Source organism: Watersipora subatra, chromosome 4 (assembly GCF_963576615.1).
Source record: "Watersipora subatra chromosome 4, tzWatSuba1.1, whole genome shotgun sequence".
NCBI lineage: Eukaryota > Metazoa > Bryozoa > Gymnolaemata > Cheilostomatida > Watersiporidae > Watersipora > Watersipora subatra.
In genome coordinates this window covers 47434724-47447792 of record NC_088711.1, presented here as the reverse complement: position 1 = coordinate 47447792, position 13069 = coordinate 47434724, and the positions used below count along the sequence as shown (strand labels likewise).

The 13069-nt window shown below is 35.3% G+C and overlaps 1 protein-coding gene across 2 annotated transcripts in view; it reads left to right on the top strand.

Annotated features, from left to right (window-relative positions):
• Positions 1 to 13069, top strand: part of LOC137394634 (uncharacterized) — a 51375-nt gene that overhangs the window by 35583 nt on the left and 2723 nt on the right. Inside the window, exons 10-15 of one of the 2 annotated variants that reach the window (XM_068081384.1) lie at positions 3269 to 3421; positions 4703 to 4720; positions 8187 to 8341; positions 9990 to 10140; positions 10910 to 10983; positions 11978 to 12082. In XM_068081384.1, the coding sequence (XP_067937485.1) occupies positions 3269 to 3421; positions 4703 to 4720; positions 8187 to 8341; positions 9990 to 10140; positions 10910 to 10983; positions 11978 to 12082 (656 nt within the window). The remainder of the gene's footprint in view (positions 1 to 3268; positions 3422 to 4702; positions 4721 to 8186; positions 8342 to 9989; positions 10141 to 10909; positions 10984 to 11977; positions 12083 to 13069) is intronic. The other variant, XM_068081385.1, reaches the window with a different exon arrangement.

Genomic DNA, 13069 nt, shown 5'->3' with positions numbered 1-13069 from the left:
CATTGTTTTCAGCCATGAATTTTGTGAAAAACAATCATATAACAAGACTTACAGCTACTCCTCTTCATATACTTTAAGAGTCACTGTAAGTAGCAGGAAACTGTGTTTTGATAGTATTGTGAAGTCGAATCCCACTCATCATTTTTCTCATTGATATCAGACATATTTATTATGGCACATTCGTTCAGTGATTCTTAGCCAAATTATGAATATAAACAAAGTTTTTAAAAATCCTATTTGGCGCTTTGTTTTAAGATGTACACAAATAATTGCTTGTTTATATTTGGTAAAAAGTAAATAGCGCATTTTCGGCTCGTTGTGGATCTTTAATTTGTCAGATTTGACTGTAGCGGATCATGACCAAAATTATTTAGTCATCCCTGGTATAGCGATTTGTGAAGCAGCTTTACAGTGCTGTTTTTTGAGCTAGCAAAGACAGTTCACAGGTAAAATTACCTGAGTTTTAATAGAGTCGCTGCTGCCGCCATTATTACTCCGTCGGTACATGGGCATTACTATTAATTGCAAACTTACTGGTTCAGGTTTGGTTTATGGACTGGCCTGTAGAGGTAAAAATAGTTGATTATTTCTGTTCTAATAGTTTAGTTATATAGTTGGTACGCGAGAGGAAGAGGAAAACTCTTCCTGTTTAAACACAAAAACACATTCTTTGGTCATGGTTAAAAGAGTAGTTTTTGAACCACCCATTCAATGAAAACTAATATTTAATTGTAGAACTTTAGCAGCATTCGTATTATAATCTATATATATATATATATATATCTCAAAGTTGGTCGAATGTGCTTTCGTGTATTCATGGTTTTGTTTGTCTAGCTATAGCTATTATTTTAGCATTACGCCCACACGTTATGATGCTTCTGTCTATATATATATTTCTTAAAGTTGGTGTGCCCGTCCGTATGTGTGTCTCTCCGGCTATAGCTATAGCGCACGCTGATTATTTTACCAATTCGGCTACGCGTTACGATGCCCTTGTTAAGAAATAATTTTTGTAAGGTTCAATTACTATATCTGAGGTCAAGGCCAATTTTTCTTACGCAGACAATTGTATGGTCTCCGTGGACGAGCCTCGACATTATCTCTCCGTTCGGTCAGACGAAGACAGTAGGTTATATCATTATTACATTTGTACCGGTATCGAGAGGTACCAGTATCGTTGTATTCAAAGTTTTGATGGATAGCTTCTGGTGGAACAGTAACTTTTTTATACACACACACTTCTATGCAAGAATTGTTATTATTAATTCAAGATATTCCAGATTTTAATTTTGTTTTCTCAGTTCGTAATAATTGTATCATTACCGAATCCTCCTTTATTGCAATCGTTGCAAAACCGACTTAATTTAACTATTACTTGCTAATTATTTTCTCATTTGTATCTAAACCCTTTTATAGTTGTTTTATTTTTTGTAATAAATTTGACCTGCACAAAACATTTTCCTCATGATATGGGAGTTTGAAAGTTACAGTTGTTTGACAAACTTTGAAAACCTTTACAGTTGTTTTTATTTTCTCTCTCAATTTATTTCAATTACACAAAACACTTTTCTCATGATATGTAGTTTGAAAGTTAGAATGGCAAATGTTGTTATATGTTTAATACAAGTAAGTTTTCTGTCCAAAGACTTTTTTTATTACTCGGGCAACGCCGGGTTGTACAGCTAGTAATATAATAATGATTAATATATGATAAAAATGATATTAAAAAAACATTATCACTTCATCATGAGCATGTCACCACTGTGATTATGCCACGGTAGAGACATGTGTTATAGTCTGAAGTACATACAGTCAAGTGTCAAAAGTAACCCTATCGTTTATTAACTGTTTTCAAACATTAACCAATCGATTAAGATCTTTTTCTCCTGTGTATGAACAGGAATTTGGGCTAAGGAGAGCTCGCTAAGATCCTATACTAACTGCTTTATCATAAACGTGAGAAGAACCTATCGCATAGTTAAAGTTCGAATATGATAAAGATTTGTCTCATCATTCACGTCTGAAGTGACGCTAAGATTGACCGAGCTAGGAGTAAGTTACTGAACTTAGGCGCGTGTAGCATCTTGTCATCATTTATAGCATCTTGTTCTGAGACCTGTTTTGTATGTTAAGATCATTCGTTGTATGTTGAATCAAATATTTCCATCAGAATGCGCTGTAGTTTTGTTAATTTGTTCTGAAATACACAGTAAACTTTGTTCGTTTTGACATTGGTCAAGGTTAAACTAACTCAGTTTATTTTTAGACATCGAGTTTTCTTTTTAATTTTGTTTTCAACCTTTTTACTTTTATTCACAAAACTGTGATGCTCAGAAAATCTTCAAAAAACTCATATATTAAAAAAAAAATTCTAGATTATATGCTCAAATTTTACATCGTTTTATGGATTAGTTGATGTTAAGGCATCTTAAGGGTTCCACTTTATTCTTTTCAATTAATTAAGTCCAATGTTTGTAATTCATCATATAATTCTGCTGCTACTTATGATGTTGTATCCAGCCCTTTTATTGTTGTTACTGACTATCTTGTGTCCGACCCTGTTATTACTGTTGCTTATGGTATTGTATCCACCCCTGTTATTGCTGTTATTTATGATATTGTATCTACCGATGTTATTGCTGTTATTTATGATATTGTATCTACCGATGTTATTGCTGTTACTTATGATATTGTATCCACCCCTGTTATTGCTGTTAGTTATAATATCGTATTCACCCCTATTATTGCTGTTATTTATGATATCGTATCCACCCTTGTTATTGTTATTATTTATGATATGGTATCCACCCCTTTATTGCTATTATTTATAATATTGTTTCCACCCCTGTTATTACTGTTAGTTATGGTATTGTATCCACCCCTTTTATTGCTGTCATTTAGCATACTGTATCCATCCCTGTTATTGCTGTTACTTATGATATTGTATCCACCCCCTGTTGGTGCTATTATTTATGTTATTGTATCTACCCCTGCTGGTGCTGTTATTTATGATATTGTATCCCCCTATTGGTGCTGTTATTTATGATATTGTTACTTGGAATATAATTTTATTCATTGTCCCCTCATTGATTGTTATTTTAGTAATTTCAGTTTCTTACACGCTTATAAATGTTAGAAATGGACTAGCTGATGACCTAGAGGATTTTTTATAAACACAATGTTTAGTTGAACTAAAGTATGAGATTTGTAGTCAATAATGGTACATGTAATCTGGTCTCTTATCTGTAAAATAAAATGTATCATGTAGGTGAAGAAGCAGGTGATGCTGCTGATTCTTCCGCCACCCTTAGGAACAGATATCACGTAATCTCTAACACGCTGCCAGACGTTGAAAATGACAATGTCAGCGAGGCAGCGATGCAGTCAGATACTCTTGTGCTGGCAACTGACACTGATCAAGGTATGCTGTAGTCTAGTTTGGTAAAGTTACTTTGAGAGTTATTATGCAGCAAATGGTTTTTGAACTGTTTGGTTGAAGGAAGCCCTTGACCTGTTCTCTGAATTGATAATGTCACGAGCAATTGAAAAGTTCAGTGATGAAGCTGCCCAAGTCACCTTTTAAAAAAGTTCAGTAATGCATGTCGGCATCATTCTAATCATAACCAAACCAAGTTTCCAAATCACTTTGAGTTGCAAGCATAGAGTTATCATCCCTTAGAGTAATGAGGGACTTGCAACCATGATAACTCTATTGTTGCAAGTGATTAAGGATGAACTTGGACAAAATTTTAGTAGATTATATTAGAAAGTGTGGGCATTTTTCTATCATTTGCCATTGTTTTTGATGTTTGAAGTGATCTGATGGTCAGGATGTTTCAAGATTAAAATTATTACAATTTGATCACGGTTAAAATGCTCATAAGAAAAGTTCATTCAAGGTGACGACACTAGCTGTTATCATTGCTATAGTTGAATCAGGAATTGCCATCAAGTTTTTGCAATTATAGACGTCAGTATATAACATACCGATCAAGTTTTATCAACTTTAACCCTGAAACATCTTGGCAATCAGATCACCCAAAACGTCAAAAACAATCGCAAATGATAGAAAAATACCAATACTTTCTAATATAATCTACTAAAATTTTGTGGAACTTCATATTAACTGACACGCTGAGTGTGTGCAGAAAAGTTTCTTGGCCTCGTTTGGAATGTTGTTGAAAATATTGGACCTTATCCTTTTACCACTACGCCCTCGAGTCACACTTCACTAGATGTGAGTATGAAGCTAAGAATTGTCTTTTCTTTTGTAATTTCCCACAAAAGAAGACAACTCTACATCTCATGTTTATTAATGCCAATTTTACCTAAATGCTTGCTTAATTAATTGTTGTATTAGTCAATCAGTACAGCCATTTGGCTAGCGAGTCACAACGTCTCTTAATTTATCTTTTTGAGAAATAAATTGTTTTTTCTCTTTTTACATAGTAGGCTACTCTTTGAATAGAGTTCTTTTAATATTGCATTTTTATGAAATTTATGGGAAAAACCATAATTTTGTTGAAGTAAAAGTTTTAAACTGCTTATATGTAATAAATAATTTCATGATTTAATTTCTTGGTCATTTTTTTACACGGGCAACATCGGGTATGTCTACTTGTTAATTTAATTTTGTGCATAGATTTACATTTTTTGCTTAGTCTTATATAGTGCATCTGGTGATTAGGCCTTTTCATTCCAGACCTGCTACAGCACTCAGGTATACTTGTTATGCTTGTAATAATTTATCGTGAATCTGTCACCCGCCATTTATCCCCGCTTTGGGTCGTATGCTGGTCAGACCTCCTTGCACGCTTTCCCTAACAGCAATGTTTAGTTGTACTACTTTTTCATCATAGTCTTGTAGCAGATGGTGAAATGAACAGGACATTTCTTGCACAGCTTCTATCTTTTACAGCATAACCACTGTTAACCAATGTGTGAAAAAAGTTTCCTTTTTTATCAAATAATTACCTCTATGGACAATAATTACCTCTATGGACAGTTACCGTGTTTTTTTAGCAACCGTGAATTTCATACTGAATATGATTTCTTGTTTTAAAAATGCTATGTAAGGTTTATTCTATTTGTTTCAAGTATTTAAAAAATTAGCACACGCTTTACGAGATTGATACTTATTGTCTGCCTAAATTCGTCTGCTACAGACGAGGTCTTAAAGCATATTATTGGATGTAAAAATTAACCTTTCCTATTTTAAAGTCTCGCAGCTGCCAAGGAACACAGCTGTCGGAAACCCAAGATTTACCGCAATGTAAAAGTGCCAATTCCGGAAATTTTTTCAGCTTGTCTTTCAGCTGGTCAAAATTTAGTTTGTTTAAATGCGTTATGATTCAAGGCTTTTGATTTGATGGCCATCCGAGTTCACTCGGTTCATAAATGTTGAGTTGAGTTACGTAGCGGTTGAGTTACTTAGATATAACTGGACTGTTGGCTGTGACAGTTGGTGCTGAACAAACACCATTTAATCGAATTCATTTCATTTCACTCTTAGTCACTTTTGCTCTGCTCAATAATACACCGAAGATAGTTTTAGAGAACTCAACCTGTTCATTTATAGACAGCATTCAGACACGCTCAGATATACAGCACAAGAGTTAAAATAGAATATCGTTTGGTATTTAACCAACTTAATCAGCAATGGTACAAATTAGCCAGCTGCTAGAATTTGCTTTCAAAGTCTATTTTTGTCTCCTTTAAATCATGTTAAGCCAGTGATGTAGCAGAAGGCGAGCAGATTGGACGAATCAAAATTGAGCCTAATTTATTGATTGTTTTGTAAAGGTTGAATAATACGTATTGTAAAAGAATTGAGTGTAAAATATTATCGTGTTATAACTGTTATTTTTAATTTTTTTTGAATTTTTAATGTTTGTTTTTAATGCTGTTTTTAATGTTTGATTAAGACTAGAAATTCTTATTTTTCATCATTTTAGAGAAATTCAAATTTGTGTCATTTTTAACAGTGACTAAGGGACATTCTAAACTGCCTTTCTGTTTTAGAGTTATCCTCATAACAACCTTCCAACTGTTTAGTTTAATATAACTGCTTCACCCTAACTTGTACAAATTTCTTCTGCAGCATATCTTAGAGCTGCGATGGTATAACCAGCTAACACTTAGGGCTGCACTGGTATATGTGGCTAACGGTTAGTGCTGCACTGGTACACAGAGCTGCTTAGTTTATATTGCATGATACCTAAACACTGCAGCATTTTTATATGTTGGTGAACGTCTAGTATTTCTTGAAAAAGGTCCACATTCTAGATATTTCATTTGCTTGCTTCGTATCCCTTTGCTTAATAATTATGTCGTTTCTATCGAGTTTCAGTTTATTGTAAAACTGTCATGTGCTGAAACACTTATATAATACACACACGTATGTTGTGTATATTTACCTGTACATATACTTGTATATACGGATGGATATATATGTGTATATACGGATGGATATGTAGGCGTATATACATATTAATATGTGTATGTACATATGTGTAAGTGTGTATATAGGCCTATGCGTATATACATATGTATATGAGTATATATAATATATATAAAATATATAAATGTACTAGGTGATTTCCTGGTGTTGCACGGGTAATAGAATAATTACCTCATGAATTTGAGTAACTTACCTGGAAAGCTAGATCTTTACTTGAATCTTCACTAAAACAATACCCAGGTTTTGGGCCAGCTGAACAATCATTATACATAACAGTCAACAGTGCTAGTTATTTACCCCAAGCTAGCGCTATAGGCATGAGTATCCTAACCAATGTATTGACATTTGCCCCAATGAATACATTCAATTCCATGTAGCTTAATAGTTAAGTTCATCACCTTAGATGTGGAGGTCCCGAGATCAAATACAGTGCTGTGCAGATTTTTCATTGCTAGGTTTTAATTTCTATAACTGGACACAGGGTTTAACAACAAAAAACAAACACTAATATATATACACTAATATACACTAATATACACTAATATACATGTGTATATATATATGTATATATATGTACACATACATTGTATATCTAGAACTTGCAACAGACAATAATAATTGAGTGTTGAGATTTTTGAATTTATATTGTCTATCCATTGACTTGTTATTTCTTCTGAAGCACCGAGGCATTCAGCGTGGTTTTATCTCCCTTTATACCACTGTCTACCATAGTTACACGGTTATTTGTTCCTAGATTTGAGAGAAATACATTGTTTTTCGCTGTTGTACACATCAGTGTTTTGGCCATCTTTGTGAACAGGATATTTTAAGCATTTTAACAGATATTCTGCTGTCTTTTAGAGGCACAACAACTGTAGAATTTAAATTTGTACTTCGCTGTCTCACAGCTAAGTTCTTTAGATGCATTTTGGGCTCATTCGGCAACAAAAAATATGTTAGTTGATTCATGGATTCCTAACACCTTTATAACATGAATATCGAATATCATTCGCTTCACTCTATTTTATCAATTATCTCTTTGGAGTAGTTTTCTGTCAAGTGCTATGAAAGTCCACCATGTAATTGATTACTTTATACGTAAGGTTTATCTTAAGGATTTTAGGCTAACCTTGGATGGGTGTGTCTGCAACCCTCCTTAGTCTAGTGAATTACTAGTAAATGTATCTCCTCCATTCGAAGGTCTTGATATTTCAACTTCATTTCCCCAATTTCAGAGTTTCTCAGCCATTGGCTGGGTGTTGCCAAATCTTTTAGCAATTTTTCTGTGTGATGTACAGAAAAATTCAAACATTCATGAAAATACAAACTATAGTCAACTTTGAAACATTTGTTACAAAAATTATTAAAATATCAGTCATGTATCATTTCATTGTGATCAAGTCATAGGCTGAGGACACTGCTTCTGATGTACCGGCATTTGGTAGCATTTAGAATTTCAAGAGCAGCTGCGTTTTCTTGAGACGACATAACATGCCCCTTGGGATAGATACATGATAAATCAAGTGTGAAGTTTTATCCCCTGTATTTTGTTTACAATGCAAAACGCTGCTCAATATTCTCTGATAAGCCTCACTACTTTCCATCAAGTCACAGCCAAGTGTTAACTTTTCTCAATTTTGCTGATTTGGTAGTTCTTTTCGCTTTCATGCAAAGCAATTCCGATAAAGCTTTCTTTTGTTATTCAATTTTTCGTTTGTCATTGCAGAGCTGAAGAGGTATGTAGTTGTGAGTGGCAGCCAAGGAGAGATCTATGACCATGGTAAAGATGTTGCAGAGTTCCATAAGATATGTGAGGATTTCAAGTGCAGCCTCAGGAGGGATGCTGCTCATAAAGAGTACACAGTTACATCCGTTTCCAAGGTAACCGCTATACAGTCAGACCTCTACTTCATAATATAGGAATTTTGTAACATATTACGTATGGTTCTTGCAAATATTTTACTCCACTCAAAGTAATTTTGAATGTACAATGTTGGAAGATCACTGTGCATTTTTTTAGAATAATTGCTTTACCATAAAATGGTTTTAAATAACAAGATATTTTCATAAACTTTGTATGGAAAATTTTTATTGCGTAGGGATAATCATTTGTTAACATCGATGGGGCTGCCTGGAGAGTAAGAGGTGTAATAAAAAAAATTGGCGATAATTATGATTTGAAGCATAATTATTGCCATTTTTTATCGGGAACTCTGTGTCAAGACACGGAGTTCCCAACATTATCATCACGGAACAGAGCTCTTGAGAGGGAAAAGGTGGCCCTGAGGAAGGCTGAGATGGGAGAGGGGAGTGACGTGACTATCAGTTGGTACCCGTATTTATAGGCCGTCAGCGTGCGTAATAAAGTTGGTCATGTGTTCTCTAGATGAGTCATAACTCGGCGGCTTCAGCTTGTTGTTTCTATGCGCCTATATTATGTTGCTTGTTGTTTGATTTATCGCGGTTTATTCAAATGTGAATAGTTAATTACGATGCGCTCGCTTAACACATGTCCGGTGTAGTATGTATGTTTCATAATAGCAAATTTGTATTGCCATACGGTTTTAAGACTTGCATTTTGCTCTATAAATTTTCAGAAGCTTATTAATACCCGTGTTACGGGGTTAGTTAGCGGAAAATATTATCATTTTTGTGTTTCAAATATTTTATTGTGGCAACAGTTGACCTAATATAGCGCAGCCAATCAACTGCGGATTCTTTCCTTGGTTTGTTATATATCCCTTCAGTTGTGCCATTGCTTGGTGTGTTATTACTGTGCGCTGTGAGTTATAGTGCCAAATAAAGATACTGCGTTCTTTAACTATAGCTCGGCTTGATTGCCCAAGGGAAATTTGAGTATCAAATCTTTGTCACTGTTTCTGAGTTTAGCATTGTGATATCAGCCAGCGTATCATAGCTGCATTCACTGTAAGTGCTACTGGCCGAACAACCAAGAATACTTATTGCCTCTTAATATTAGCGGAGTATAGCGGGATAATTCTGGTCCTTGTTTCTGACTTTGGCATTGTGATAGCCGTCAGCTAATCATAGCTGCATTCACTATAAGTGCCATTGATCGAACATCAAGAATTATTGCGATTGGCTTACCAGGGTGTGAAAGTTGGGAGAAGGCACTCATGAGTCTGTGTATCGGCTCGGCATCCAGTCTGTTCATCATCTCACCCTCGAGTCTGTTTATCGGCTCGCCCTAGAGTCTGTTTATTGGCTCGCTTTCAAGTCTGTTGTTGGCTCGCCTTTGAGTTGGGAGTTGTCTACCCTTGTTTAATAGGGTTTACTTCAGAGGGTATCTTTGCAATTTGAGCAGTTGACAACTTTTTCATCTCTGTTTCAAAACTTAAATTTAGGTTTGTCGCCCTTGACTTGCTTTTTACATGCTGCCGTTTTTACAGCTGCTTTTGACACGCTTCATATGAGCCTGCGGGGTGGTTTTTCTATTTATAAATTGGTTAAAATGAACAAGATTCAACATTCCTTAGTTTATGTAGTCATGCTGTCGCTGCTGCTGTAGGCGCTGCTGCCCCCTGCAGTAATAAACAGGTACGCGAGTGCAATGCGGAGCCTAGGGGAGAGACCAATGGTAATGAAAGTCTACTACTCTGGGTCAGCGGATCATCCTGAAAGACTCGAACAGATTCTCAAAGATGGCTTCTCAACAGTGGGTGAGACACTTTCTCCTACTGAACCACCCTCAGTTAAAACTGCATAATTTAGAAGCTTTTCTTACAGCAATGCATTGCATTTTACATCAGGGTTGTTTTTGTTATGAATAATGATCTTTAGGTTTTCGCAAATAGCATGTCATTTATATGAGTAAATGCATACTGTAAGTTCTTTTATATTCCGTTCGAAGTTCGACAAGTATCTTCTAGTAGTTTCTATTTTTTGCTTATTCTTGTGATGCCTTGTTATGTGATAAAAATATTTGACTTAGAAGTTGCTGTGAAAAACTACCAACAATCCATGGATACTTGTTCAAACAAGGATAGCTTAAAGCCCTTACTAATAATTACAACAGGAATACAAATTTTGCGTGAAACAAAATATTTTTATCACATAACAAAGCATCACAAGCATAAGCAGAAACTACTAAAGAAAATACTTGTCAAATCCTGTTACCTATTCTTTTTATTAAAGGTTTATTATTGAGCCAGATTATTTGAATGTCATTCAAAGGTATTCGAAGTCATTTTAAGTCATTTCAAGTTATTCCATGCCATTTCAAGTTGTTTCACATTATTTTAGGTTATTCCAAGTCATTTCAAGTTATTCCAAATCGTTTCAAGTTATTCCAAATCATTTCAAGTTGTTTCAAGCCATTTCAAGTTATCCCAAGTCATTTCAAGTTATCCCAAGTTATTTCAAGTTATTACCAGTCATTTCAAGTGATTCCAAGTCATTTCCAGTTTTTCACATTAATTGCTATTGCAGATATGTCTGATGGCGACTACGGACAAGGAATTTACTTCTCTCGCAATGCATCAGCTGCCCTGCAATTTTCACCTGTGAGTCTTCTTTCGCTCCCACGAGCTAGTTGAGTACAGGAGAAGTTTTTAGTTATCCTGATATTCTGAATTTTGAGGTATCTACACATTAGTTAAAGGCTCTGCTAAGGCTTGAGATTTTCATTCTGCTAACGATAACTGTAGATTGCAGACGAATGTATGTATAGCTCTGAGATCTGTTAATGATACATGTTACTGTGATTGAGGTCAAACTTTTGGAAATCTCATGTAAGATGCATTTGTGATGCACCGTTGTAATTAGAAAAATGTATTTTATTCACAAATCTATGGCTTAAAGCTTTATGCTAGCATTAAATCCGGCGTTGCCTGCGATTTCTGTCTTTTGGAATCAGATAGCCCGCTGCATGGGTATAGATTTGGAATGCAAATTGCTACACCACTATCATGGCAACAGTCTATCAAGTTCGACCACTCATTGAGGGTAATTGTCCTTAGTGCATGGGAAGGTGCATTCATGAATTCTAATTAGGTGGGTGTTCAAGAGGCTGGTTCTCAGGAACCAGATGGAGTTTGGAAACCAAATGTTTTAGGGAAAGTGGTGGAAGCCACAGAGCATATGCGTATCAAGCTTGAACAAAATCGGTCAAAAAAATGTAAAATTGCATAGCGTTTATTTGGACTAACAGACAGACGAAGTGAGGTTTATTAATAGACATTCCCGTTGATGATTTTTTCACGACTGTCAAGTGTTCATATAGCAATTCAACAACTTAATTGTATTAGAGTGAGGAGTAACTCCCTGACTGGTGTAATGGTCTACAATCACAAGCTTGTTGGTTCAATTTTACCTATTCACTGGTTTTTCAGCTTTTGGTATGTATACAAACAAAGCCTCTGAGTTCTGTTACATAGGTTTGCCCTAGTACATAACTGATATATACAAACAGTCTGTGTCGCGTGAACTCATGTTAATGTGAGGTTTATTTCTGCCTCAGGAGTCGCTATCACTCGCATGGTTCACTCTTTGTTACAGCCTAACAAAGTCTTGGTAGCTGAGGTGCTGATAGGAAAATGTCAAACGCTCATAACTAAGGACAAGGGGAGGCAATCCCCAGACAAGGGTTACAACTCCATATTGGTAAGCATCATATGTTTCTGTATTTCTAACAGACATCTGATTCAAGCATATGCATCTGATGTGTTTTGGAGTTGTCTATTACTGTGTTTTAAAATCATTAAATGAGCTAATATGGAATAATGTGTCAGATGTAGCATCAATCTTCAAATGAGCTACACGCTTCTGACCGAGTGTTAGAATATGGTTTTGGTAGTGATGTTTTTCTATGCAAACTTAAAAGAATTATAGTTGTCATAAGCAGCCAGTTTTTTGGTAAATAAACATATACAATGGCGAGTGAAGTAATCTGGACCCTTTGTTGTTGGAAAACTAAAAAATATATATATATATGGATTTGCTTAACAATGGCATTCCCACATTAAGTACAGTAGTGTTATTTATGGATTAACATTGTAGCAGTTTATATGTTTGTGTCAGATTGTCTCTCTTTGGAAAGAGTTATCCCCTCTCAAGGGAAGACAATTGTGAATAAGTGCCAATTGCTTTTGAGTAGGGCATGAATATTTATGGTTCAAAATGTATTACTTTTACATGGCTTACCAACGCAAGCTAAAGTAACCTGAGGCACTGAGAGTGTCATATAGGAAGAAAATGTTTGTAAGAGGGCTCCTTTAGCAAGGCGCCATTAGGCTCGCTCGAAGCAGACGCCTTGCTAGTAGGACATGTCATTAAAAAGAAATAATATGCCCTGATGCTGTTTAATTTATAAGGAAATTCAGTCACCAACAGCCTGCCATTTTTATTGGTTATCAAATTCAAAAGACCAAATTGTGGATAGCCTAAAGATATGCAAAATGTACATGTAGTAAAAGTATGAAGATTACTTAGTTTCAATAGAAAGCAAGGCTAGGGGTACCGTCCCGCAATGCCTAACATTAGCAGTCAGAATAGCTCAATATCTTTTGTGTAAACATGTAGCTCGTATTTTCTAATCCTGTTGGCTAAGGGTCTGCTAGTGGGCATGGCTCATGACTGGTGTTAGTGAAC